This window comes from Passer montanus, unplaced genomic scaffold (assembly GCF_014805655.1).
Source record: "Passer montanus isolate IOZ18808 unplaced genomic scaffold, ASM1480565v1 scaffold89, whole genome shotgun sequence".
NCBI classification, from domain to species: domain Eukaryota; kingdom Metazoa; phylum Chordata; class Aves; order Passeriformes; family Passeridae; genus Passer; species Passer montanus.
In genome coordinates this window covers 2,163,785-2,191,108 of record NW_024374256.1, presented here as the reverse complement: position 1 = coordinate 2,191,108, position 27,324 = coordinate 2,163,785, and the positions used below count along the sequence as shown (strand labels likewise).

The window sequence follows — 27,324 nt, the reverse complement described above, 5'->3', positions numbered from 1 at the left end:
CAGCCCTGGCCATGACTAAAACTACTCAGAATGCTCAGAAAATGAAATATTTGAAATATTCAGCTGCGAGAGGCTTCAAGAGAATTGGCTGCAAGTCTCTCTGCCCTATTACCAATAATTAAAATCCGTTTTTTCATAGGCAGAAGAGGGAAAAAGGGGTTTGAGCTCTCTTTTCCTGCTGAATCACATCAGCATGGTTAAAGATGAGATAGGAGCACCAGGTTTTTTCCCCCTACGGGCAAAAATTATTGAGAACTGACTCATCTGAATTTAATTACCGGGCCAGCTCGGAGAGATGAAATTCTAAACAAGACTTCTTTGCAATTCCACTTGTGGGACTGCAAAGTTTCCTTCAGGAATGAGAAATGAGATGCCCTGCAATGGGCTGGGGCTGGGGCTGGCTCGTGTGGATGGGAAATTCGGGGATGGGAAATTCAGGGATGGGAAATTCAGGGATGTGGAATTTGGGGATGTGAAATTCAGGGATGGGAAATTTGGGGATGTGAAATTCGGGGATGGGAAATTCAGGGATGTGGAATTTGGGGATGTGAAATTCAGGGATGTGGAAGTGGAATTTGGGGGATGTGGAATTCAGGGATGTGGAATTCAGGGATGGGAAATTCGGGGATGGGAAATTCAGGGATGTGGAATTTGGGGATGTGAAATTCAGGGATGTGAAATTCAGGGATGGGAAATTCAGGGACGGGAAATTCGGGGATGGGAAATTCGGGGATGCACCACACAAAGCAGAACAGCTTCAGCCAAGGGGAATTCCTGCTGCTGGGGCCAGGGGATCCCAAAAAGGGCTGAGCTCATCCAGGGAATGTGCTGAGAGGAAAGGCAGCCCCAGGGATGCAGCACATGGACACCTGGAGGGGGAGCAAATCCATCATTCCTCCCTCCAACGAGCCCCAAAGTGACACCTGTGAAACTTAAACCAAGCTTTAATCTCAGTTTTAAGGACTGTGAGTGCACTACAGGCTCAGCTCAAAGCCGGGCTTACATTCCCCACAATTTAAAGTTTTTTTCCCTGCTGTATTTACAAGGAGTTTATTAATTTTATTTTATTTTTTTTTCCCAGCAGGTTCCCTCTGCCAGGCTTTGTTTTATTTTTGACATGACAAGACACAGCTCTGCTTTGGCAACACCTCCAGGCTGAATAATGTTTTTTAACCAGCTCCATCCATCTTCCCAGCCAGCACAGCTGAGTGCCTACGAACCAACAGTGCCCTAAAATATTAATGCATTCTAATAAAAACAGCCCAGGCTTTTTTTCATCAAACAGCAACATCTAATTTTCCAAGGGGGCCTGAGAACAGTAAACAATTGGGACGTGGTAAATGGCAACTTCCCTCCCATCAATACACCCTAAACACTCCAATTCCTGCTCCCTCAGAATTGCCAGCCAGGATAAATCACTCAAATAAATGGGATTTGCAACAGGATCCTCACAAATAATCACAATTTAACTCGCTGCTGATAATCCCAAGCAACACCTGATCATTTCAAAAGCTTCATTCTTCCCTTCCAGAGGGATGTTGGGTTTCAATCCAACTTCCAGGACCTTCCACTTGCTGCCAGTCAGGACTTTTAACCATTTGCTGAGTGCAGTTGATCACTGTGTCCTTTTATAAAACCAACAGGAGGAACACATCAAATTCCCTCTGCAGTTCCTTATTTCTCCTGCCTTCAGAGCACTGGGGTGGCTCCTGAATATTGCAAATATTGGCTTTTACTCCAAATCAAAGCAGTATTTCTGAGAGCATTTTCCAGGCAACCCCTGGGATGAGGGGAGGGTTCGAATTCTGTCTCCTGTCCCGGGGATAAGTGGATCTGGTGAAACATTTCCAGAAATTCATCAACAATGGATTTAGCAATCATCAGAAACAAAACAAAAACAAAATCAAGGCTTGAGTGTGGTAGGGTTTGAGGGGTTCTCAGAGGTTGGGTGATTTTGTTTGGGTTTTTTTTCTTTTATTTTATGTGTTTTTTAAAAATCTTTCAACCCCTGGGATGAGGGGAGGGTTCGAATTCTGTCTCCTGTCCCAAGGACAAGTGGATCTGGTGAAATTCCACAAGTTCATCAACACCAATGGGTTTAGCAATTATCAGAACAATTAACAAAACCAAGGCTTGAGTGTGGCAGGGTTTGAGGGGTTCTCAGAGGTTGGGTGATTTTGTTTGGTTTTTTTTTTTTTTAATTTTATATGTTTTTTTTAAATCTTCTACTCAGCCACACCACAACTCTCATTGCAGACAGCAGGACTCAGAGCAGCCAATGCTCACCGCAGAGTTTGCCAAGCAAATCCCAAGTTCCAGAAGGAAACCACGGGGAATAATTGCCAATTTCCCCTCCTTCAGGCCCAAACTGCTCCCTCTGAAGTTTGGCTCTGCCCCTCTGTGAAGTCTGGCTCTGCCCACACAGACCACAAATCCCCTACAAGGAACGAACACAGCAGGAACCTACCAGAGCGAGGATCCCTCCGTGCCAGCGACTTCCAGAACATCATATCCATCCTCCAGCTGAAAATCCATGAACACCAGGGCGATGGTGTCCCCAGGCTCGGCCAGGATGGTCCAGGTGCAGTCTGCATTGTTGCCATACTCCAGGGGGAAGTGAGGGCTGGAGATGATCCCGCTCTGGCCCCGCAGGGTCCCTCCGCAGGCGTCGTCGGCTGCAACAGAGGCCAGGGGTGAGCCCTGGGGTGCCCAAAGTCCAGCCCAAAGTCCCAGGCAAACCCCAGAGATTGGGGCACTGCCACTCTTAAGGATGGAGATGATGCCTCACGTTTCAGGTTTTGTGTTTTTCAGGTTCTGTGCTGCTTTTGTGGGTGGGTCTGGGTTCATATCAGGGGATGGGGAGCTCTCTGCACAGAGCAGGGAGACAAAACAATTCCTGCTCCAGCTGGGGACCAAGGACAAATGATCCAAATCTCAGGCCCAAGAGCATAAACAACGTGGGCTGAAGAGAGAAGAACAAGCAGGATGGGACTGCATGGGCTAAAGCTGGAAGTGGACAATTAACTCCAATATGCAAATGGAGCAGAACTTAAAGAGACCCCATGACCAGTGATCCATTTTTGTGTCCATTTCAGTTCACCTTGGATGCAGCCCTGGCTGGGCTCTCGTGCTGCCCAAGGTGGATCCATTGAGGAGATCCTTTCAACAAATCCCTACCTTAATCTTTAACTCTGTCCAGCCTCTGTTCTAGCTCAGCCTTCACAAGGAATCAAAAATGTAGAGGGATGCAAACTCAGCTGCAGGCACAGCTCCACCAGAGCAGCTGACAAGCACATTTTGTGCTACCCTTGGAGCCATTCCCTGGATCTTCCTCCTCCCTGGAGCAGCTCAGGTGCCACCAGCCCCAGTGCTGGACTCCAGACTGGAAGGGCAGCGTTGAAATCAAACACGAGTTTGGCACTCCAGGGTGGAAATGCAAAGCTGGGCTTTTCCTCCAGCTGGAGAGGGCATCTTAGCAATGGAAATGATGCCAACCCTCAGCTCCAGCACCAGCTGGGGTCAGGACTAATCCCTCCCTCCCTGGGGTTTCCTCCACAAATGCTCTAGAAGCTGGGCAAGGAGAAGACTCTGGGAAATGCTGTCAGAGCAGAGGGAACCGCTCCCTCCAGGCAGGGAATTCCCTTTTCTCCTGCCAAGGTGTTGCTTTGGCCATTCTCAAGATGGAATTTCAGGGAATTTCACCTTTTAGAGGGTCCAGAGGAGGGCCAGGAATGGTGAAGGGACAGGAGGGGCAGCTGAGGGCACTTGGGGTGTTCAGCTGGAGAGGAGGAGGCTGAGGGCAGAGCTCAGAGGGGCTGCAGCTCCTCCTGATGGAATACTAGGATGGGTTTAGGGTGGGGTTCTTCCCCCAGAGGGTGCTGGGCACTGCCCAGGCTCCCCAGGGAATGGGAACATTCCCAAGGCTGCCAGAGCTCCAGGAATTTTTGGACACCACTCTCAAGGTGGGATTTTGGGGTGTCTGTGCAGGGCCAGGAGCTGGAATCAATGATCCTTCATCCCTTGATTCTGTGAGAATTTTCACCTCCAGTGAAACTCAAAAAAATAAAATTTAAAAAGTATTATAGAAGTGACAAAGACCATCCTAATTTGGAGAAAAGCCTCGTAATTGATCATAAAAAACCACCAGGGATAAGCAGCCCTTTCTCAAACCACTCTGAGACCCCCCCAAACACTCCTGGCCCCAAACCAGCAGGGAAATGCCCCAAAAAAACCCCACAGAGAGGCACAACATCTCTGTGCCTTGTAACCCATCCAAAGGAGCATTAAAAACATCCCAAGCAACCAATATTTGCTCACTTGAAGCCCCAGCTCCACGGCCCAGGAGCTGATTGATTGCACAGGCAGAGTCAATAAAAGGAATCAATAGGAGATGCTCTGCTGAAGTACACAAGGAATCGAGGGGAAGAGACTTCAAGAGCAGCAGCAAATGTTTTTGGTAGAACAACACAGATATTTGTGTATTTACACACTCCCCAGCCCCCGTGGGAGCACAATTAGCAAGGCACTCTCTGCACTGATAAAGGAATTTTGAAGTTCAACTGGCAGGAAGTTGGGAATTGTTTTCAGTGGGAATTGTCTTCAGTAGAAATTGTTTTACCTCCCCTGCAGCATCCCCAAGGCAGGGCACATCCCAAAATCCACCTTTCCTGCAGCACAGCACCACAACCACCCTGGCATGTGCCACAGGATGGGGAATCTGGCAGTGGGAAGCAGAAAATCCAGTCCCACTTCCAGTGTTTGAGCTGGAAAAACTGCAGGCTTGGGTAGGTGCTTGATTTTCTGGATAATCATGGGATCATGATTGGGTTGGGTTGGGTTGGGAAGGAGCTTCAGGATCATCTCCTTTCACCCCATTCCATGGGCAGGGACACTTTCCATAATCCCAGCTTGCTCCAACCTGGCCTTGGACATTTCCAGGGATGGGGCAGCCACAGCTCCTCCAGGAAATCAATCCCAGCCCCTCAGAAGGAGGAATTTCCTCCTAATGTTTAATCTAAACCAACTCTCCTTCAGTTTAAAGCCATCCCCCTTGTCCTGCCACCTATAAAATTGGGTTTCCCCCCACTTCATTTTATTTTTTAAATTTAATTGTCCAGGGACCAAGAAACTGCAGCTAAAGCAGCTGTGCCCCATTCCCAACACCCCAAGCCCTTCACAACCTTCCCATTATTCCCCCAAAGCCCAACAGCCTCGAGGAACCCATTAAAAACCCATTAACCACAACCCAAAACCCATCAACCACACCACGGTTACCTTCCCATTTAGGGCTGGTTTTTAAGGGTTGATTTTTAAAGGTTGATTTTTAATGGCTGGTTTTTAAGGATTGGTTTTAAGGGTTAATTTTGAAGGTTTGATTTTTAAAGGTTGATTTTGAAGGATCGGTTTTGAAGGGTTGGTTTTTAAGGGTTGCTTTTTAAGGGTTGATTTCTAAGGGTTAGCTTTTAAGAGTTGCTTTTTAAGGGTTATTTTTTAAAGGTTGTTTGTTATGGGTTAATTTTTAAGGGTTGATTTTTAAAGGCTGTTTTTTAAAGGCCGATTTTTAAGGGCTGGTTTTTAAGGATTGGTTCTTAAGGGTTAATTTTTAAGGATTGGTTTTTAAGGGCTGGTTTTTAAGGATTGGTTTTAAGGGTTAATTTTGAAGGTTTGGTTTTTAAGGGTTGTTTTTTAAGGGTTGATTTCTAAGGGTTAGCTTTTAAGAGTTGCTTTTTAAGGGTTGTTTTTTAAAGGTTGTTTTTTAAGGGTTGTTTTTTAAGGGTTGGTTTTTAAGGGTTGTTTGTTAAAGGTTGGTTTGTAACAGTTGGTTTTTAAGGGTTGTTTTTAAGGGTTGGTTTTTAACCCTTTCACACCAAGCCCTACCCCCCACCCCAAACATCTCAAACCCCATTTCCAGGGGGATCTCGTTACCTCTGCAGACGGGGAGAGGGAAATCCCAGGAGGCTCCTTGTCCCGAGCTGGCCTGGCAGGTGAGCAGGGCGTGACCCTCCAGGAAGAACCCAGGGTTGCAGCTGTACCTGACCCTGTCCCCGATGCTGAAGGTGGTTCCTTGCTGGACCCCGTTCCGCAGCCGCCCCGGGTTCCCGCACGTGTGGCTGGGCAGGGCTGCAAGGGAACAGGGCTGGGTGAGGCACAGGAACTGTCACAGGTCAGGAAAAATGGAATAATCGTCATTGAAAACAGAATAATCCATTTGAGGGAATCAGGATTGGGTTAGGGACAAGGAATTGTCACTGGGCTGGGGTAAATCCTCAGGAAAAATGGAATTATCGAGAATAATCCATTTGAGGGAAGCAGGATTGGGTTAGGGACAAGGAATTGTCACTGGGCTGGGGTAAATCCTCAGGAAAAACAGAATCATCGAGAATAATCCATTTGAGGGAAGCAGGATTGGGTTAGGGACAGGGAATTGTCACTGGGCTTGGGTAAATCTTCAGGAAAAAGAATAATCGAGAATAATCCATTTGAGGGAAGCAGGGTTGGGTTAGGGACAGGGAATTGTCACTGGGCTGGGGTAAATCCTCAGGAAAAATGGAATAATCATCACTGAAAACAGAATAATCCATTTGAGGGAAGCAGGGTTGGGTTAGGGACTGGGAATTGTCACAGGTCAGGAAAAACGGAATAACTGTCATTGAAAACAGAATAATCCATTTGAGAGAAGCAGGGTTGGGTTACGCAGAGGGATTGTCACTGGGCTGGGCTAAATCCTCAGGAAAAACTGAATTATCGAGAATAATCCATTTGAGGGAAGCAGGGTTGGGTTAGGGACAGGGAATTGTCACTGGGCTGGGGTAAATCCTCAGGAAAAATGGAATAATCATCACTGAAAACAGAATAATCCATTTGAGGGAAGCAGGGTTGGGTTAGGGACAGGGAATTGTCACTGGGCTGGGGTAAATCCTCAGGAAAAATGGAATAATCATCACTGAAAACAGAATAATCCATTTGAGAGAAGTAGGGTTGGGTTAGGGACAGGGAATCGTCACTGGGCTAGGAAAAATCCTCAGGAAAAACAGAATAATTTGGAATAATCCATTTGAGGGAAGCAGGGTTGGGTTAGGGACAGGGAATCGTCACTGGGCTAGGAAAAATCCTCAGGAAAAACAGAATAATTTGGAATAATCCATTTGAGGGAAGCAGGGTTGGGTTAGGGACTGGGAATTGTCACAGGTCAGGAAAAATGGAATAATTGTCATTGAAAACAGAATAATCCACTTGAGCAGCCTCCAAACTTACCTGGGGTTGTACCAGAACTTGTCAGACCCCTTGGAGTCAATGTTTAAATATAATTTCTACCAAATATCCAGATAAAGAAGGAAAAAATCACAGAATGACCAGGTTGGAAGAGACTTCCCAAGACCATTGAATCCAACCCAGCCCAAACACCTCAACTCAACCCTGGCCCCCAGTGCCACATCCAGGCTTTGTTAAACACACCCAGGGATGGGGACTGCACCACCTCCTGGGCAGAACATTCCAGAACTTTATCACTCTTTCCATAAAAAAACTTTTTCCTGATGTCCAGCCTATAGCTTAAGGCTGCCCAAATTCTTTCCCAAGCTGCTGAGGCGACGAGATCCTCTCCCTCCTGAGCAGTGTGAGCAATTTCTGAACCACAGCAAGGAACTCCAGGATCAGGCTGTGGTGGGTGCTTGATTCCTGGAAATCATGGAATGGTTTGGGTTGGGCAGGAATTTAAGGATCCTCTCATTTCACCCCATTCCATGGGCAGGGACACCTTGGACACTTCCAGGGATGCAGGGGCAGCCACAACTTCTCTGGAAAATCCATCCCAGCCCTCCCAGGGAGGAATTTCTTCCTAATTACTTAGCTCTCCCTCTCAATTTTATATAATTTGATTGCATTTGGTTATTTAGCTTGAGTTGATTAAATCCAGAGATCACATTTTTCAACAGGCTGCAATACAAGCAGGGTTGTTTACACCTTAAATCCACCCAAAACCCAGCAAAACTGATTGCCTGCAAAAAACCCCCAATGTTTCAGTTCACCGGGATTTGTAATTCCCAGTGTTTAATCCAGATTTCACACACTTGCATCAAACCAGACTCAAACACAGCTGGACCCAGCTCTGCTCAAAGCAAAACAGAGCTCAATAAAATCAGGGGAAATGTGGGATACTCCAATCTAAGATGGGAAAGCTGCAGCTGAAATGCCAATAAATCCTCAGGCAGTGCCTCTGCACAGCACTTCCAGGGAATTTAAATAAAGCCCCAGGCTTCCACCAGCCACTCCAAAAAAGATCAACTCCAATCACGGTTTTAGAGGCTGATAAAAACCCCAAGCAAAGACAAGCAGGCCTAAAAATGAGTTCATCAAACTGAAATCAGGCCCTTGTGCAGCATCTCCAGTGATGGTTCCTTTTCATTAGGGCTGGGAGAGCAGGGGAGGGCCCTGCTCACACTCAGGGCTGGAAAATGAGTTTGTCAGGGATGAATTTCCACTTTGCTCTGCAGCTCTGCCCAGGGAAACGGGGAGAGGAAAAGGAAAATGATGCCCTGGAACACTGAGAGAGGGATAAAACCCAGGCAGAGCTGGGGTGTGAAAAACGCCAATCACTTGTTCTTAAAATTTTTAAAGTTTAATGGTAAGAAAATGGTTATAAAAATAGCAATATTATTAGAATAATAAAAAATTTGGACAATTTGGATTAGCACAATACAAGACAATAAAAACAAAGAGTTAGGGACAGTCCAGGTACCTCTTTGTGGGCAAAATAAGCCCCAAAAAGGACCCACATTAACAGAGGATTAACCCTTAAAAGCAACAGCCTGTTGCACATTCATACACCTCATCCATGATGCAAAAATTCCATTCAAAGAAAGGGTTCTGTCTGGTCACTGTCAACTTCTTCCTCTGAATCCTGACAGCATCTTCAGGGCTGAGCAAGGTGGCAAGAAGTTTGTTTCTTCTGATAATGGAGCAATAAATTCTTTTTCTCTGAAAGATTTAGGTGTCCTGTGGCTGCTAGCTGGTGTGAACACCTCATTCCTTTCTTTAAAAAAAATATCCCACATACATAGTTCCTATTTTAACATTATGTTATAACCTAAATCTGTATTTACCACACTTCTTAAGAAAATTAATATAGCATAACTTTCTAACATAACACCTACGATATTCATTTGAATATTTGCAAACAGCCAATCATAAAATACACATCACCGGGAAGGGGATTTATGTCAGTGGCATGTTCAGATCCACTCCCGAGCTGCTTCAGGCAGGTTTGGGGTTTTTCAGCTGTGCCCATGAGCTCTGCTCACACAGAGTGTCCCCAAGCCCAGATTTGGGGTTTTTCAGCTGTTTCTGGAGCTCTGCTCACACAGAGTGTCCCCGAGCCCAGATTTGGGGTTTTTCAGCTGTTCCTCTGAGCTCTGCTCACACAGAGTGTCCCAAAGCTCAGTTTTTGGGGACAGAGTGTCCCCAAGCCCAGATTTGGGGTTTTCTGCTGCACCTGCAAGCTCTGCTCACACACAGAGTGTCCCAAAGCCCAGATTTGGGGTTTTTCAGGGGGATTTTGCTGTCCCTGTGAGCTTTGGTCACACCTGAGTGTCCCCAAGCCCAGTTTTTGGGGCTCCAGCCCTCCCACCCCTCCCTGCACAGCAGCAGGGGCAGATCCCAGCTCCTGACACCATTTCTTGCTCCCAAACTCATTATTTCCATCCTCCCCCAAAGCCCCTGCAGCTGGGAGGTTCCACCAGGAAATTTTCCTGCCCAGGCAGGTTCTGGGAGCAGGGGCTGCTGTCAAATCCAAGCGGGTGGAAAAGCAGCCCAGAACTAACATTTCATTTTTTGTAATGATACTCAAACCCCCAATTTAATTAAATTACCAATGTCACTTTTTTTTTTTTAAATGAACCCATTCCTGCTTTTATGCTTCCATCCTTTAAAATTAATGAGTATAACTCTGCTATAAATAAAAATCCATCATTTTTAAAAGTCAATCTCTACCACGAGCTGCTCTCTACTTAATGAACTGTGAAGAATCAGACAACCCTGACCTGCATGGGATCTTAAAATCAGGCTTGAAAAACAGATCTCAGATTAAAATTCTGCTTCACTGAGCTGCCTGCACATTTCAGATCTTGCTCCAGGAGGGGAGGCACAGCAGCTTTGGGGGGAGCAGCATTAACCCCCCGCTGCCCTGGGTCGCTGCAGGGAGCTTGGACTGGGGTTTTTAAATCACCCAAGTGCAGGAGATCTTCAAATTCCTGCTGATGGAGAGAGAAAAATGACTCCAGAGGGGCTGGGGTTACATCCAGAGCTGGGCCATTTGTGGAGATGAAGGGAAGGTCCTGTTGCTCATTTTCTGTTCCTTCCCACGATGAATTCTGAGCAGTTTATTTCATTTGTCTGCACCTGAACAGCTGCCAAAGCCTGATGTGATTTTACGACAGAGGAAAGGCAATGGGATTATCCTGGTGCAGTGGCACCTCCAATGTCACTGTCCCAGGGCTGGCTGGGCTCTGGACACCTCCCTGCAGGGTGACCAAGCACAGGAGCCACTCTGGGGGTGTGAAAGCCAGCACAGACCCAGCAGAACCAGAGCAGAGCCACGACTGTCACAGCAGGTGACAACGGCCTGAGGCACCAGTGGCACCTTCTCAGCAAGAACTTGATGCCTCAGGTTTTAACTTTCCTCTTTTTCAGGTTCTGTGCTGCTTTAGTGTGTGGGTCTGGGTTCACTCTGTCCAGCCTCTGTTCTAGCTCAGCCTCCACCAGGCCTCAAAACCATCAAGAACATGGAAAAGAATCAGGGATGAACCCCCCAGGAGCTGGAGCTCTCCCACCTCCTGCAGCTTTCACTCGTCCCTCAGAGCCACTCAACCATCCAAAAGGACCCTGGTGGGACAAAGCAACCTCAGCCCAGCTGAAGCTGAACCTCCTCCTGCTCCACAGCTCTGCTTTTGTCCTTTTCCAGTTTGGGACCCTTTAGTCCCATCCTCTGGAACCTCTGCAATTCCTGGGATTTGTGTCTCAGCCTCCATTCCAGCTGGAGGTGCCCCTGCCCACTGGGGCTGGAACACAAAGAGCTTTAAAGTCCCTTCCAACCCAAACCCCTCTGTGACCCTGAGATTTCACCCTGGGAGCACCGCCCAGGATCCTCCTCCATCCACACTTTTATCCTTTTCCTCCTGGGGCCAGACCTGTGAGAACCAGAGCAGATCTGACTCCCAGATTTCACAGGCTGTCACCTAAAATGAACTCAACCTGCAATGGAAGCTGGAGATGTGAGGCATTTCCATCACCATTCCCTGCGCTGCTGCAGAGCTCCCAGAACTGCTGACCTGCACCACCAGCCTCAGCCCACCCACTGATTCTCATTTTTTACCTCCATCTCTCCCTGATCCCCATTTTTTACCTCCATTTCTCCTTGATTCTCATTTTTTTACCCCCCTTTCTCCCTTATTCTCATTTTTACCTCCATTTCTTCCCGATTCTCAGTTTTTATCCCCCTTTCTCCCTGATTCTCATTTTTTACCTCCATTTCTTCCCGATTCTCAGTTTTTATCCCCCTTTCTCCCTGATTCTCATTTTTTACCTCCATTTCTTCCCGATTCTCATTTTTTACCCCCCTTTCTCCCTGATTCTCATTTTTTACCCCCCTTTCTCCCTGATCCTCATTTTTTACCTCCATTTCTCCCTGATTCTCATTTTTACCCCCCTTTCTCCCTGATCCTCATTTTTTACCTCCATTTCTCCCTGCTCTTCTGAGCTGTGAGCTGCTACAGAGCTCCCAGAATTTCTGATCAACACCAGAACCTTCCTCCCATCCACCTTCAGCTCTCACATCCATTTCTTTCCACTCTTTTTAACCAGGCTGCTCCCAACTTTTCCTCATCCCAGGATGGCTCCACTGAGAGTTTTCAGCATCAGGAGCTTTCACAACCTGGTGCTCGTCAAGCTGTGCCTCCTTGTTCCAGTTCATTCGAAATTAATTAGGAGTTTTTAAGTCATTAGATGTGACTCAACGCATCCTTGGCCACAGTCCCACCATCACAATGCATTCAGCCTCATTACATCAGCCTCTCCCAAGCCCCCAAAGCTCTCATTGCCAGCAGGGAAAGAAAGAGAAAAAGGGAAAGAAAAGGGGAAAAAAGGGGGATAAAAACATTAAAAAAGGGAAAGAAAAGGGGAAAATTGAAAGAAAAGGGGAAAAAAGGGGGATAAAAACATTAAAAAAGGGAAAGAAAAGGGGAAAAGGGAAAGAAAACGGGAAAAAAGGGGAAAAAAACATTTAAAAAGGGAAAGAAAAGGGGGAAAAGGAAAAAAAACATTAAAAAGGGAAAGAAAAGGGGGAAAAGGGAAAAAACATTAAAAATGGAAAGAAAAGGGAAAAAGGGAAAGAAAAGAGGAAAAAGGGAAAAAAACATTAAAAAGGGAAAGAAAAGGGGGAAAAGGGAAAAAACATTAAAAATGGAAAGAAAAGGGGAAAAAGGAAAAAAAAACATTAAAAAAGGGAAAGAAAAGGAAAAAAATATTAAAAAATGGAAAGAGAATGGAAAAACCACATTAAAAAGGGGAAAGAGAAGGGAAAAAAACATTAAAAAGGGGAAAGAATAGGAAAAAAAAAACATTTAAAAAGGGAAAGAGAAGGGAAAAAACCCATTAAAAATGGTTTCTCTCCTTGCTCACCATCAGCCCCTAGACCTGTTCCATGGGCTTTCAAACAAAACCCAAATCCATCCTCACCCCCACGAGGAGAAACCTTCCCTGCCTCCTATCCCAGCTCATCTCCAGCTCCATTTTCTCTGTTGATATTGCTGGAATGTGAAACCAGCCCGAGGTTTGGGGTGTGCAGCTCTGCTCTATTGCCCTATTTCCATGGCTAAAAGCAGCTTTTTTATGGCTTGGATCACCCGGGCTGAGATTTCCACGCTAGCATTGTTCTAACCTTGAAATCTTATCAAGGAGCAGCACTTTGATGAGATGAGGCTGTACATCACATCCCTGCGTTCCCCACTCATTTCCATCCCTAATAAAAGAGGAAGGAAGGCGAGGCAGGCCCTGCCAGAGCAGCAATAATTCATAAATCCCACGGAACGGCGCTGAACAGAGCGCACAAAAATAACAAAATCATTGACCTCAAACACTTGGCTCAGGCAGTGCTGCAGACACAGATCCAAATTAATCCCCATTCAGATTTTTTAATTTATTTTTTTTTAAACTTTTGTGTTTTCCTGCCTTTCCTGGATTTTTTGGGGGGGTTGGAAGTCAAGATATCCACAGGAATCAACAGGAGAGCCAGGGCAGGGAGGTATTATCCTAATGAGCCAGCCTGCACTGGATCCTAGAAATTCAAGAGAAAAGCAGGTTTTTTAAAGAGAATATCCCTAAGATTTCCATCACAATTCAAAAATTAAGAGGACGTGGAGAGATCCACACAGAGCCATTTCCTCTCACTCTGCATCCATAACTTTTGGGCCAAGTACTCCAGGGATACTCCAGGACTGTCTATTTCAGCAGTGTTTTAGCACAATCTGCTTTAGTTCAGAAGAGTTTTAATCTTCACAAGAACTGTCCAGAGTGTGCTACAGCAAAGGAAATAAATGGGATCGTTTTCATTTCATTTTATCCCTTTATTTTTTCATGCCATGATTTGTTTCCAGTACAGCCAGAGATAAAACTAAATGGAAACTACTTTTTTCCCCCCTCCAACATTTCTCTGTTCACTAAAAACCAGCCAGAAAGTCACTTTTGGATAACAGCAACCCAAATGCTTCAACATCCATCTTGTTTGTGGGAGCAGTTCTGAGCCTTTCTGGGTGGATTTTTTTTTTTTTTTCCTTTTAGAAACTCAGTTTTCAATTTCCCTTTCTGGAATGCACCTCAGCAACTTCTGAGCAACTTCGAAGGATATCCCAGAGGCTGGGAGAGGAGGAGCTTGGCTTTGATTAAATCCTCATCAGAACCAGATGGAATCCTCATCCTCCTGCAGAAGCAGCAGCAGAGGAGAGGCGTGGGAGCCGTGGGCTCAGGGGGAGTTCAGGAGCAGAGGATCCCCAGTGTGGGATGTGGGGAGCAACCTCAGCAGCCGGGGCTTGCTGCCTCCCCTCCTGCAGACTTTCAGATCCCTGCAGCACTGGTGAGCACAGCAGAGGAAGCCTGGCTGGGATGAAGATCCAAATCCCAGGATCATGGCATGGCTCGGCTTGGGAGGGGATTTAAATCCCATCCCATCCCATAATTCCATCCCAGCCCCTCCCAGGGAATAATTCCATCCCAATACCTGCCCAGAACCTTCAGCTCGGACAATTTTATCACCTTTCAACAATTTTATTGCTTTCAAATTCCTCCTGAGTTTCAGGACTGTCTGACATCCTGTGGTGTTTGGAAAGTGGGGAAACGATTCCTGAATATCCTGAATATCCACACTGGATCTTTCCCATCCCTTCTCCTGAGCAGAGAGCTGTGCTCAATTAAGAAAATAAAAGTTTTGTAGCCCTTCACAGCTTGTGGTGATAAAGCCACGGAGAAAACAGCCTGGCAGGCCATAAAATCCTGGATTTTGGGATGTGCCAGCACAGGAATTCCATCCCAGCCCTCAGAAGGACGAATTTCCCCAACTCTCTAATCCAACCCTTCTCTCTGGCAGTGTGAGACCATTCCTCCACACCTCAGCCTCCAGGCTCAGATCCTCAGCCAGCCCCACACCCAGCCTGGCATTTGTGAAGTCCAGCAGCAGGACTGTGAAAAATGTGTATTTTCTGATTGGCTTTTTGCAAATATTCAAATGAATATTACATGTGTTATGTTAGAAAGTGACGCTGTATTAATGTTCCTAAGTAGTCTGGTAAATACAGTTTTAGGTTAGAACAGAATGTTAAAATAGGAACTATGCTAGGTGAGATACTTTTTTTTAAAGAGAGGACTTGCACCAGCTAGCAGCCACAGGACACCTAGATCTTTCAGAGAAAAAGAATTTATTGCCCCATTATTAGAAGAAGATAACTTCTTCCTGCCTCACGGTCAGGATTCAGAGGAAGAAGTTGACACCGACCAGACAGAATCCTTTGTTTGAATGGAATTTATGCATCATGGATGAGGTGTATGAATGTGCAACAGGCTGTTGCTTTTAAGGGTTTATCCTCTGTTAATGTGGGTCTTTTTTGGGGCTTGTTTTGCCCACAAAGAGGTACCTGGACTGTCCCTAACTCTTTGTTCTTATTGTCTCATATTGTCCTAATCCAAATTGTCCAAATTTTTATTACTCTAATTATATTGCTATTTTAATAACCATTTTCTTACCATTAAACTTTTAAAATTTTAAGACCAAGTGACGGGCGTTTTTCACGAGGATCCTCTCCAGGGATGTGTTTATCCCCCTGAACAGCTCCAGCCTCCCGGTGCCACAACACTCGAGCACAGCTTAATTTAAAGGAGGTGCTGAAGTGTTTTGCTGAGCAGGAACGGCGTTAAGTGTGTGTTTAAAGGCTCCACTGAACTGGCATTTAACAGCTGCAGAGTGACTGGAAAACCTTTCCCCGGGGAGGAGGGTGGTTCTGCAATGCCTCCCTCCCTCCCTGAGCCCAGGTTTAACCATTCCATGGTGCCAGGAAATTTCATCCACAAACACCAGGAGTTTTGTGTCCAAAAAGGAGACAGAGGAGTCCTGGAACTTTATCAGAATAAAGGGAGAGGCCATGGGGGATTTTTCATGGGGTCTCTCACATTTTTAGAGGATGCAGCCTCCTTTTTATCCCATTTTCCCAGCTGCATTTCCCTCTCTCTTTCCTGGGTGAGGTATTTATGAGGTTCAGACTTCCCAAATCACCTAACACAGACCCCCCCTTATAAAGTACCCCCTTTTTCTTTTCCTCTTATTTCTTTTTTTTTTTTCTCTAAATCCAAAGGTTCAGCACAGTTTGAGTGAGTAGCAGTCTGTCTCAATCAGTGGAATTCCTATGGAATTTATGGTTATTCCCATGACTTCTTTCACCTCTCTGAACTTTTCTACCCTCAGTCTGTTGGTAAAACAAAGACACCTTCTCACTGCAGAGTGGGAAGCACAGAAAGGGCAGCACCAGAGCAGCAGCAGGAGAGCAGAGCAGGCACCAAACCGATGCTTAAATTTTAACTTTCAGATTTTCAGATTCTGTCCTGCATTAGCGTGTGACTCTGAACTTCAAATAAAGTGTTTTAGCAAGTTCTCCTCACAGCTCAGTCCCACAGAACAATCCTTTTCCAGCCCCAGAACCAAGGACACCGCTGCAGCTTCACACAAAAAGTGCAAACAGGGAATGGAGGGGAGCAAACTGGGAGGGTGGGACTGCAGAACCTGGAGCTGGAATTGGACAATTAACCCCGACATATAAATAAAACTTATAAAAGTGTAGAACTCATGACTCAGGATCCATTTGGGTGTAGCCTCAGCCAGGCACTTGGGAGAGGGGAAATGTCCTGGTACTGCCCAAGGTGCATGCTGTAAAGACCTTTTAATAAATCCTATTTTATTCCTCTAACTCTGCCCAGCCCCTGTTGCAGGCAGCCTCTCCAGGCCCCAGAGGAGAGCAGAAAGGAGCTGGGCTGCAGGGCAGATCAGAGCTCTCATTCCACCCTGCCCATGAGCCCTGAAAGCTCAGGGTGGGACCAGCCTGGGCTCCCCCTGCTCAGTCTGAACTGATCCCACGCAGACACTGGGTGCCAGTGTTGGTCTGCTCTGCTCCTCGCTGCAGCCAGCCCTGGCCACGCAACGCTCTTTGTTCTGGGGGAAAAAAGCCACTTCCAACTTTAGAGGCCACATTGTTCAGCTGCTCATTGATCTCCTCTGGCTGTTGGCTCCTCACCCAGGAGCAGGGGCTGCAGCCAGCTCCATCTGCTAAATAAATAAATAAAATTTTAAAAAAGTTAAATGGATAAATATTGCACCACATCACTGCATTCCTGGGCTTCCAGCCCCCCTCTGCAATGAGCAGGGCTGCAAGGGCAGGGCTGGGGACACAGCCGTGCTCCAGGTGTCACCTGGGTGTCCCCACAGTGTCACACACAGCTCAGCTCTCCCTCGCTCCCAGCTTCCACAGAATTCCCAGAATCACCAGGCTGGAAGAGACCTTCAGGATCATCGAGTCCAACCCAGCCCCAACACCTCCACCAAACCCTGGCACCCAGTGCCACATCCAGGCTTTGTTAAACACACCCAGGGATGGGGACTGCAGAGCAAACACCCCAGGAATGCCCAGGGAACAAAAACACCTTGGGAATGTCCAAGGAACACCCCAGGAATGCTCAGAGAACATCCCAGGAATGCCCAGGGAACACCTTGGGAACGCCCAGGGAACACAAATTCCCAGAATTCCCAGAATGACCAGGCTGGAAGAGACCTCCAAGACCATCGAGTCCAACCCAGCCCCAACACCTCAACCAAACCCTGGCACCCAGTGCCACATGCAGGCTTTGTTAAACACACCCAGGGATGGGGACTGCACCACCTCCAGGGCAGAACATTCCAGAACTTCATCACTCTTTCTGTAAAAACTTTTTCCTGATATCCAACCTAAATTCCCCTTGGTGCAGCTGGAGGCTGTGTGCTCTGGTTCTGTCAGCTCCTGGAGACAGAGCCCAGCCCCAGCTGAGCACAGGCACCTTCCAGGAGCTGTGCAGGGTGATGAGGGCACCCCTGAGTCTCCTTTTCTCCAGGTGAGCACCCCCAGCTCCCTCAGGGGCTCCTCACAGGGTTTGTGTTCCCTCTGGATGAGCTCAAGAGTCCCGACATCCTTCCCAAACTGAGGGCCCAGAAGGGCAGGTGGGGATTTTTTTTCTCCCTTCTTCCCAAGTGAGGAGACTGAGCCAGCTCAGCTCCCCCAGGTTAAACCATGAATAATGCACAGGGCTGGCGCCAGAAACCCCCAGAAATTCAAAGCCTCCACTTCCTTCAGCTCCTCTCAGACTCCATAAGGGCTGCCTCAGACCCACAAATAAACAGGGATAAACTTGTTTGTTTTCATTTCCCAACTGCCTTGGGAATTTATCCTTTCTTGTTTCGCCCCTCTCACAGTTTATCTTTCTCTGTTCCTTCTTTGGGAAGCCTGGCTACCCAAAACCACCAAATGCTCAACATTTTGTAGAAAAGACTTCCCAGGACATCCAGAGCAGGACTGAGAGCACAGAAATGGTGCGAAGTGCCCTTGGGAAGAGGGAAAAATGAAATATCACACCCCTGATATCAAAATATGACACCAAAAGCCAAAGGAGGCTGAGCTGGCATCACATCAACACCCAGGAACCAAAACCACCCCAAGGACGGTGCCACAAACAGCCCGCAGAGCTGCCACAGCAATTCTGGTCACCAGCTGCCTCCAGCTCCACAGACTCATTATTAATTTGTGGTCAAAACTGATGAAAAATAAAGAACCCAAACCTCCAGATGGTAATTTTATCCCCTTCACTGCAAACACAGCTCAAGTGATCCAATTATGTCACAAAACCAGACCCAGAGCTCAGCACAGGCAGAGCCTGGGACGGGCTCAGCTCCTCTGGCTGCACTGGGATCTCCCCAGTGCCTGGATCTGCTCAGGGACAAGAAATTCTCCTGATTTCAGCAACCTCCCTCCGATTCCTGCGGCTCAGGTGGGCAGACGCCCACTAAAAGTTACAAAACCCAGTCCTGGCAGACTTGATTTATGGGGAGAAACTTAAAAATGGGTATCCACCACTAAGAACTATGCAACGCACTTCTTACAGCAGCTCTGCTCCAGAACTGCGAAGGCACAGCTTCAAAATTCTTTCCAAGCATCAAAATAAAACTTTGGAGTTGATCTCGCTCAGCCAACCTGGCTCCCTTTTCCTACCTTTGGGCATATAATGTATATATTATATATTATATATTATATATTATATATTATATATTATATATTATATATTATATATTATATATTATATATTATATATTATATATTATATATTATATATTATATATTATATATTATATAGTGTATAGTATATAGTATAATTGTAATATAATTAATTGCATTAATATATTAACATATAATCTATTCTCTATATTGTATATTGATATAGAATTATATATTATTATATGCAATATAGAATTTGGAATAAATGTTCCAAACAGCTCAAGGAGACCTTAAATACACCAGGAATTCATGCAGGGGAGTTGCTACAAATGAAAAAATCTATATATCCATACTGCAAGGCATCTACTGTACAAACATTGTCATGGAAACAGGACTCGGATCTGCTTTAAAGGATCAGAAGAGAAAGGGCTGGACTGAACCCAAAAAATCCCAGATAAACCCCCCCCAACTGGCCTCAATTTTCTTCTGCAGAACCCAGAATTCCGTAAAAATCAGAATTTCGGGGGCTGCACAACCTGGGCAGGCCCAACACACCGACCTGACCCTTCTCCAAGCTCCCGAAAATTTCCCTTCCCATCAGATTTCTCCACAAAAAAAATCAGAATATCCCTGCTCTGATCCCAGGCACTGCCCCCAAGGCTGGATCCTGCTCCTGGAATTTCCAGGGGGAATTTCAGGGCTCCAACTGCTGCTCACACAAATTGCTCCAGGGCTTTGTTGTGCTCTGCTCCATTGCCCTTGCAGCAGAACATGGATTTTTCTGTAAAATATCCAAATTCCAGCTGCTCTGGCCCGCTGAGGATCTGCTCATGCAGAATTACAAATGTAGAATGAGGAATTTGACTTCCAGGAAGTTGGGGTTAACCTGGCTCCCTTTTCCTACCTTTGGGCATATAATGTATATTATATATATAATATATTATATATAAAAAATATAATATGAAATATATAAAATATTTTATATTTAATAGTAACTATATTATATTATAATAGATAATTGTTGTAGAATATAAATGATTACATTAATATATTAATGTATAATGTATTTTATATATATAATAGATTATACATTAATATATTAATACAATCAATTCTATGAGGATCTGCTCATGCAGAATTACAAATGTAGAATGAGGAATTTGACTTCCAGGAAGTTGGGGTTTTTTGGTTTTTGTGGGGTTTTGTTTGTTTGTTTGTTTGGTTTGGTTTGGTTTTTTTTCCTGCTGAATTCCTTCCTTAGCAGCCAGCAGCTCCTGAGGACACAAAATCCCATTATTGAAATGCTGGGAGATGGTTTGGGATGAAAACACCAAGACTTGGTTGGGAATTCCCATCAAAACACAATTAGTGGGATTATTGTAGGGAATAAATAATTTTTTTCCTCCCATTCTGTGCTCCTGGTTTAATTTTATAGGATGGGAGTTGGCACTGAGGAGTGGGGTAAAAACAATATTCATTATTCCAAGGTATCTTAAATTAAAAAAAAAAAAAACTGGTTTAGTTTAGAGCATTAAATTAAAAATATTTACAAATATATAAGAAAATGTCTGGAATATGAATTCCAGGACAGTCTGGGACGTGGGTCTCTGTCCAGGACACTGAAAAAACACAAATCCAACAATTTCTGACACGGCCTGTGGAACAAACTGCTCCCATTTCTCTGGATAATTCTGGCATCACCTCTCTGTCAGCACCATTAAGATTTTGGAGACTCCTGGGCTTCAAATCCTGTTGGTTTCCCTCACACTGAGCAGGGTTTTATGTAATTTTTGATCTGAAAGGAGAATTCCTTGCCAAGCTCCAGGTAAACCCAGGGTGGATCCATCGCCCATCTCAGACATTCCTGAGCTCCAGCCAAGCCCCACAAAACAGCACTAAAGGGATTAAAAATCTGCAGGAGGGGGAAATTCACAGAATTCAATGACACAGCACTGGGGAAAAACCAAAATTCCAGCAGCAAAACCAACTCTGGAAGGGATTCAGGGCTTGGGAAGAGGCTGAGGCAGGAGATGTTCCCAAATCCAGGATAAATGGATGTGGATTTGCACAGGTGGGACACCCAGCTATGGGAAAATCCACCAGAATGAAGGAAAAATGGGGAGGGAAATGAGAGGAAAGAAATGTTCCTGCAAATCTGCTTCCCCCACGAGGCCAGGGCAAAACAATCAATTCATTTCACAATTCATCATCGTCACAAATCAATATTTCACAATTCATTTTGGGAAATTCAGATTTGTTCCTCCAACCAGGAGATTGAATTTCCACACTCCCAGCCCCAGCAGGGCCCAGAGGAAAATCCTGGACCCTGCAGACAAAAATTCCAGTTAAATTCCAGATGCTCCAGTTAACAACTGAGCAATTTAAGGACAAATTCTTCCTAAAAACCATCAGGGAGAAACAAAAAGGGAAAAGCGCTCTGGAATCAGTGAATGGATTATTTGGAACCCATTTTCCCAAGGTTTTTTTTTACCCAGCCTCTTTTTTCCCCTCAGCTTTTGTGCAGAGCTGAAAATACCCAGCCAGCCACGCTGCCTGTTTGTGGGATAACACGGGAGCTGCCAAATCCCCTCTGCTCCCTGCGCTCCCCAGCCCTGCAGAAATCTGATTTTTCTCTCCCTGCTCCTGGCACCAGCAGCTCTCTGGAACTGAATGAGCTCCTGGTTTTTTTTCCCCCTCAGGCTGAAAAGTGCTCCCAGCATTTCATGGGATTTGTTGGGATTGAAAATAGCTGGATGTGGAAGTTTGATCCAGCAGAGAAACATCTGGATTTGTATATATTGATATATGTATTTAATACATTGATACAGGGAGATTAAATGTTTATTTATTGGTATATGTATCTAATATCAATTTAATATATTAATATTAAATATCTATTTAACGTCACTATATTAAATAGAATATTAAGTATATATTTAACATTAGTAAATAGCTATTAGATAAATATAAATAATAATAAATATATTTTTAAATAATAAATATAAATAATATATCTTAAATAGATATTTATTATTTATATAAATAAAAATATCTATTTAATACAAGTCTATTAATATATGAATGACATATTAATATATATCTGATATGTTAATATATGCCATTTATATACTTATTTATTATATGTAAATATGATGAATATATTAATATATCTTCTATATAATTATATATCAATGTATTAACATGTATTAATATAGAAATAGATATTGTATTAATATATTAGCTACATTATATATTAATATTTATTATAATTTTATAGTTTTATGTTGTAGAATTAGTATATTATATATTATTCTATATTTATATATACTTTTATTTATGTTATTTAATTAATTATATTATTTACATATTAGCTAAATATATTTTTAAAACACCTCTCAGATTGTTTCTAACCCCAGGGTGGGACTGGGGAATATTTTAGGGGCCCTGTGCAGGTGGATTCACTTTTTTCCCCTTCATTTTTCCCCAGGAACACAAAACCAGGTGAGTTTCTGTGTCCAGGGACGGATGAAGCTGTTGGACAAGCGAGGAAAAGCCCAAATCCTCAGGAGAAGCTTTTCCCTGAGTTTTGCTGGTTGCTTGGGGGGATATTTTGATTTTTTTCCCCCTTATTTTGTCCCTTTTTTCCACAGCAGAGGAAGGCTCTCACCTCTCTGCCTGTCACACCTCAGGCTGGCAGCACAATTTGAGCTGGAAAAGCCAAAATTCACCTTCCACAGCAGCCTGGGCTGAGGGGATTTTGTTGGGAATGAATTGCTGGGATTTGCTGAATTCATGGAAAACCCACAGGACACCAATAACCTTCACTTAATCCCTACTAAACATCCCCAGAATCCTCCCCTGGGAAATGATCGGCGTGGAATTCACTCCTGACATCTCCTGGAAGCCCAATCTAAACCCCAACAGGAGGAACTTGATGGCAGAGCCAATAAAAATTCCCATTTAAAGGAAATTAATGCCTCCAATAACACATTTGAGTCCCCATCTCTTGCATAAATTAAAGGTCACGCACTCAACTCTTCCAAACTCAATTATTTCCCTCCTAATTAAGTTTATCCAGGACATTAAATGGGCAAATCAAACTGAAACCATCCCTCTTGACCAGCTGGAGTTGGAATGATGATGAACAACGACGTTCACTGCCCAGAAAATAAAAATATTTCCTAAAAGCCTCATTTTTCCTGATGGCCACTGATCTGCTGTTGGAAGGTTCAGGATATTCCAAATTCTCTTTCAGGAGATGTTAAATTTTATCCCTTTCAAGTGGGCATCTCTCCTATCAGCCCTCCACATCTGCTAATTAAGCACTCTTCAGTAATTAAAGTTCTTGCAGTAAAAAAAAAAAGAAGAATTAGGAGGTGATCATTAGGGATTAAACACTCCCAGCAGAAAGGGGAATGTGGAGAAGCTGATTTGCAGGAAAAATTTGGGTCTGATGTAGTTTTCTGCACAAAATTGGGGAATTTACAGGAAATTTTCCTGATTTTGGTGATTTTTTTTCACTTTGTTGCTGAAATTATTGGAAGATGAAATAACTGAGTAATTATGGCATGTTTAGTTCAGCTTTTCAATTTATTTGGAGTTGTTAGATTTTCTGTTATTTTACACCAGTTTTTACCAGCACCTACAGCAATAAAAAAGCATTTTGCAAGGCATGGAAAATGTAAAAAAAAAAAAATCTAAAAAATTTTAAAAATTGATAATAATAAAATTTATTCTCCAAAAATTGCAAAGTTCCTGTTCATGGTTAGAATTCCCTGATTTGTCACCTAATCCCAGCCAGGGTAAGGAGGGTTTGGGTCCCTTCATCTTCCAAATCATCTGAAATCTTGTTGGGTCTGAAAATCTGAATTATGGGCTTTAAAAACCTGAATTGTGGGATTTGGAAACATGAATTTTGGGCTTTGGAAATCTGAACTCGGGGCTTTAAGGAAATCTGGATTGTGGGCCTTGGAAATCAGAATTCTGTGCTCTAAAAATCTGAATTCTGGGCTTTAAAAATCTGAATCCTGAGCTTTTATTTCCCTCTTGACGTGTTGTGCTCAGTGTGATCCCATTTCCTTGTTTGAGCTGCTCCTAAAATCCCACCAAAGTTGGACAAAATGGGAAAAATTAAGCACCAAAATGGGACAAATTAAAGCACCAAAATGGACCAAATTCAAGCACCAAAATGGACCAAATTCAAGCAGTAAAATTGGATAAATTCAGCACCAAAATGGGCTAAATTAAAGCACCGAAATGGAAAAATGCAAGTAAAATGGGCTACATTCAAGAACCATAATGGGCCAAATTAAAGCACCAATATGGGCCCAATTCAAGCAGTAAAATTGGACAAATTAAGCATCAAAATGGGAAAAATTCAAGCATAATAATGGGACAAATTAAAAACCAAAATGGACCCAATTAAAGAACCAAAACGAGCCAAATTCAAGCAGTAAATTGAACAAATTCAGCACCAAAATGGAAAAAATTAAAGCAGCATAATGGGCCAAATTAGGCATCGAAATGGGACAAATTAAAGCACCAAAATGGGCCAAATTCAGCACCAAAATGGGCCAAATTTGAGCTCCAGGGGTCCCTCCGTGGCTCCTGCACTGTTTTTTCCCTCTCCTCCCTCACCCAGGAGTGGCAGCTCCTTCACTGCAAGTGTCACTTGAATTTGCTTAAATGCTTTAATAGAGCCTCCTCTTTGCACGGCCTCTCTCCGGCGCTGATTGGGCTCATTTGCATATGCAAATCACACGCCAATAGGAGACACTTAATATTCCCTCGACTTCATTTAGGGCTGCAGCAAACGCGGGTCAATATCTGAGGGAGGGGGGCTTGGGGCTGAGTCAGCAAATGCTAATTAGCTCTGCTGCTTCCAAGCCTTAAAATCAATTAGTGGGATATTAAGGCAGACTGGCTGGGAGCTCATTGAAGTAATAAAAATCTTTTGTGTGTCTAAAAAGGAAAAAAAAAAATGGGAAGGTTTGACTCTTCCTTCCTTGAAGAGTTGGCAAGTCTGGGATCCTGATGGGGAGAAAATCAACGGGCCCTGGAATGTGGCTCTGGGGGGAAAAGCAGGAAAATCCCAAATCCGCATGGATTTCAGTGGGATTTTTCTGTCTGGCCTCGTTGGAGCAATGGGAACACTCAGGGACCTGGTTCTGCTGGGCTGGATTGGGGGGGAAAGCAGAAAAATCCCAAATCTACATGGATTTTAGTGGGATTTTCCCCTCTGCCCTCGTTGGAAGAATGGGAACACTCAGGGATCTGGCTCTGCTGGGCTGGATTGTGGGGAAAAGCAGGAAAATCCCAAATGCACACAGATTTTAGTGGGATTTTTCCCTCTGCCCTCATGGGAGCAATGGGAACAGCAGGAGGAATGGGAGCAGCACGTCCACAGCCACCAAACCCCAGACTGGGAGGGAAATCAGAAAAATCCCAAATCCGCATGGATTTCAGTGGGATTTTCCCCTCTGCCCGCGTTGGAAGAATGGGAACACTCAGGGATCTGGCTCTGCTGGGCTGGATTGTGGGGAAAAGCAGAAAAATCCCAAATCTACATGGATTTCAGTGGGATTTTTCCTTCCATCCTTCTTGGAGCAATGGGAACAGCAGGAGGAATGGGAGCAGCACGTCCACAGCCACCAAACCCCAGACTGGGAGGGAAATCAGAAAAATCCCAAATCCGCATGGATTTCAGTGGGATTTTTCCCTCTGCCCTCGTTGGAACAATGGGAACACTCAGGGATCTGGCTCTGCTGGGCTGGATTGTGGGGAAAAGCAGGAAAATCCCAAATGCACACAGATTTTAGTGGGATTTTTCCCTCTGCCCTCATGGGAGCAATGGGAACAGCAGGAGGAATGGGAGCAGCACATCCACAGCCACCAAACCACAGAATCCCCAGTGATTCCTGGTCACTGCCATTCCCAGGGCAGGGATTCCAGGATTTTACAGCTCCAAAAATCCCACTGGGCACTCCAGGAGCAACACCACGAGCTGAATTCTGTGCTCTAAAAATCTGAACTGTGGGCTTTGGAAATCTGAATTGTGGGCTTTGGGAATCTGAACTCTGGGCTTTGGGAATCTGAACTCCGGGCTCTGGAAATCTGAATTGTGGGCTTTGAGAATCTGAATTGTGGAATTTGGAAATCTGAACTGTGGGCTTTGGAAATCTGAACTCCGGGCTCTGGAAATCTGAATCCTGAGCTTTTATCTCCCTGTTGATGTGTGATGCAGCCCCAGGAGCTGCAGCACCAGCTCAGCCCATCCTGAACCTCAGGAAATCCATTGGATCCACCCCAAAATCCAGGTGCTCCCACCCTGAGGAATGCTCTGGATGAGGTGACTCCGTTGCTTTGGAATCACCAGCAGAGTGTCACAGGCTCACCCCACCCCAAAGGAGAGGCACAGGCAGGAAAATCCATGGAAAATGAACTTTTAAGGTGTTTCCCCTCACCCACCCCACAGATATTTGACCTTGGGAACTCATGGGAAGCTCTTGGATGCAGAGCCAAGCTCAGTGGACAGCCCCATTCCTTCCTTCTGTCCCTCTTCCCACCTAAGGAAGCGTTGGTTCATGAACAAGACTCCCAAATTCCCAGGGAAATCCAGCTAAATTACCAGCACAGCTGAATTTCCATTTATTTCTCCACTCTCTAATCAAGATTTTTGCTTTACGAGTGCCTGAGCACCTGCTGCAGCCCCGAGCTCATCGCCCCTGCTCGGGGCAGACACCTGGCTGGATTTTACATCCCAAAATTTATTGGACATGATGGAGCAGCACTCACACAGCTCCTGCCAAGGCTGGCAAAAATAACTGCATCACCCCTGCCATGCCAATTTGCCATTCCCTCCCCTGGCAAGGCTGGAGAGGCACTGCCTGGAATGTGCTTGTGACCAGGAGAACAATTCCAGCTCTGTTCAGTCCTTTTTGTTCCGGAGCAAAGTGGAAATAAACAGCTAAATAGGATTTAAAAGGCAGCTCTGGGTCTCTCAGGTGGCTTTCTGCGCTCTGGGAGTTGTCCAGAAAACAGCAATTGCTCTCTAAATGCTGCAGGAGGAGGTTTTTGGGGCCTTTTTGACCCAAACCAAGGTTTTTATTCACATCAGTTCTCCCAGAGCTGGCACAGACCTGAAGCACCAGCAGGAATTCGGGTTAATTTGGGACAAAAAGCCCAGGTGAGGGATTCTGACCAGCCAGGTGCTGTTCCTCCCTCCAGATTCCCATCCACGTCACTGCCAGGGAATATTTGTGCCAAATCCTTCACTTCCAACCCATGGCACATGGAAATGGACCAGGAGCTGCAGGCTGAGAACAGGCACAGGGCAAAAATCCCCCATGAAAAACCTGCTCAAGGCAAACCTGCAGCCAACCAAATGTTTGACACGAGGTGGAAACCACTTAATTGGGGACAGAATCAATGCAGGGCTGTGCTTGAAATCTAATTATCCCTCTCCCCTTGCAGACACTGCCCTGTGCAGAACAGCCCT

The 27,324-nt window shown here is 45.0% G+C and overlaps 1 protein-coding gene across 1 annotated transcript in view; it reads right to left on the bottom strand.

The window, feature by feature from the left end:
• Positions 1–27,324, bottom strand: part of CSMD2 (CUB and Sushi multiple domains 2) — a 243,818-nt gene that overhangs the window by 173,463 nt on the left and 43,031 nt on the right. The window contains exons 5-6 of the mRNA XM_039733794.1: positions 5,926–6,120; positions 2,468–2,675 (exon numbers count right to left, since the gene is read on the bottom strand). Coding sequence (XP_039589728.1) covers positions 2,468–2,675; positions 5,926–6,120 — 403 coding nt within the window. The remainder of the gene's footprint in view (positions 1–2,467; positions 2,676–5,925; positions 6,121–27,324) is intronic.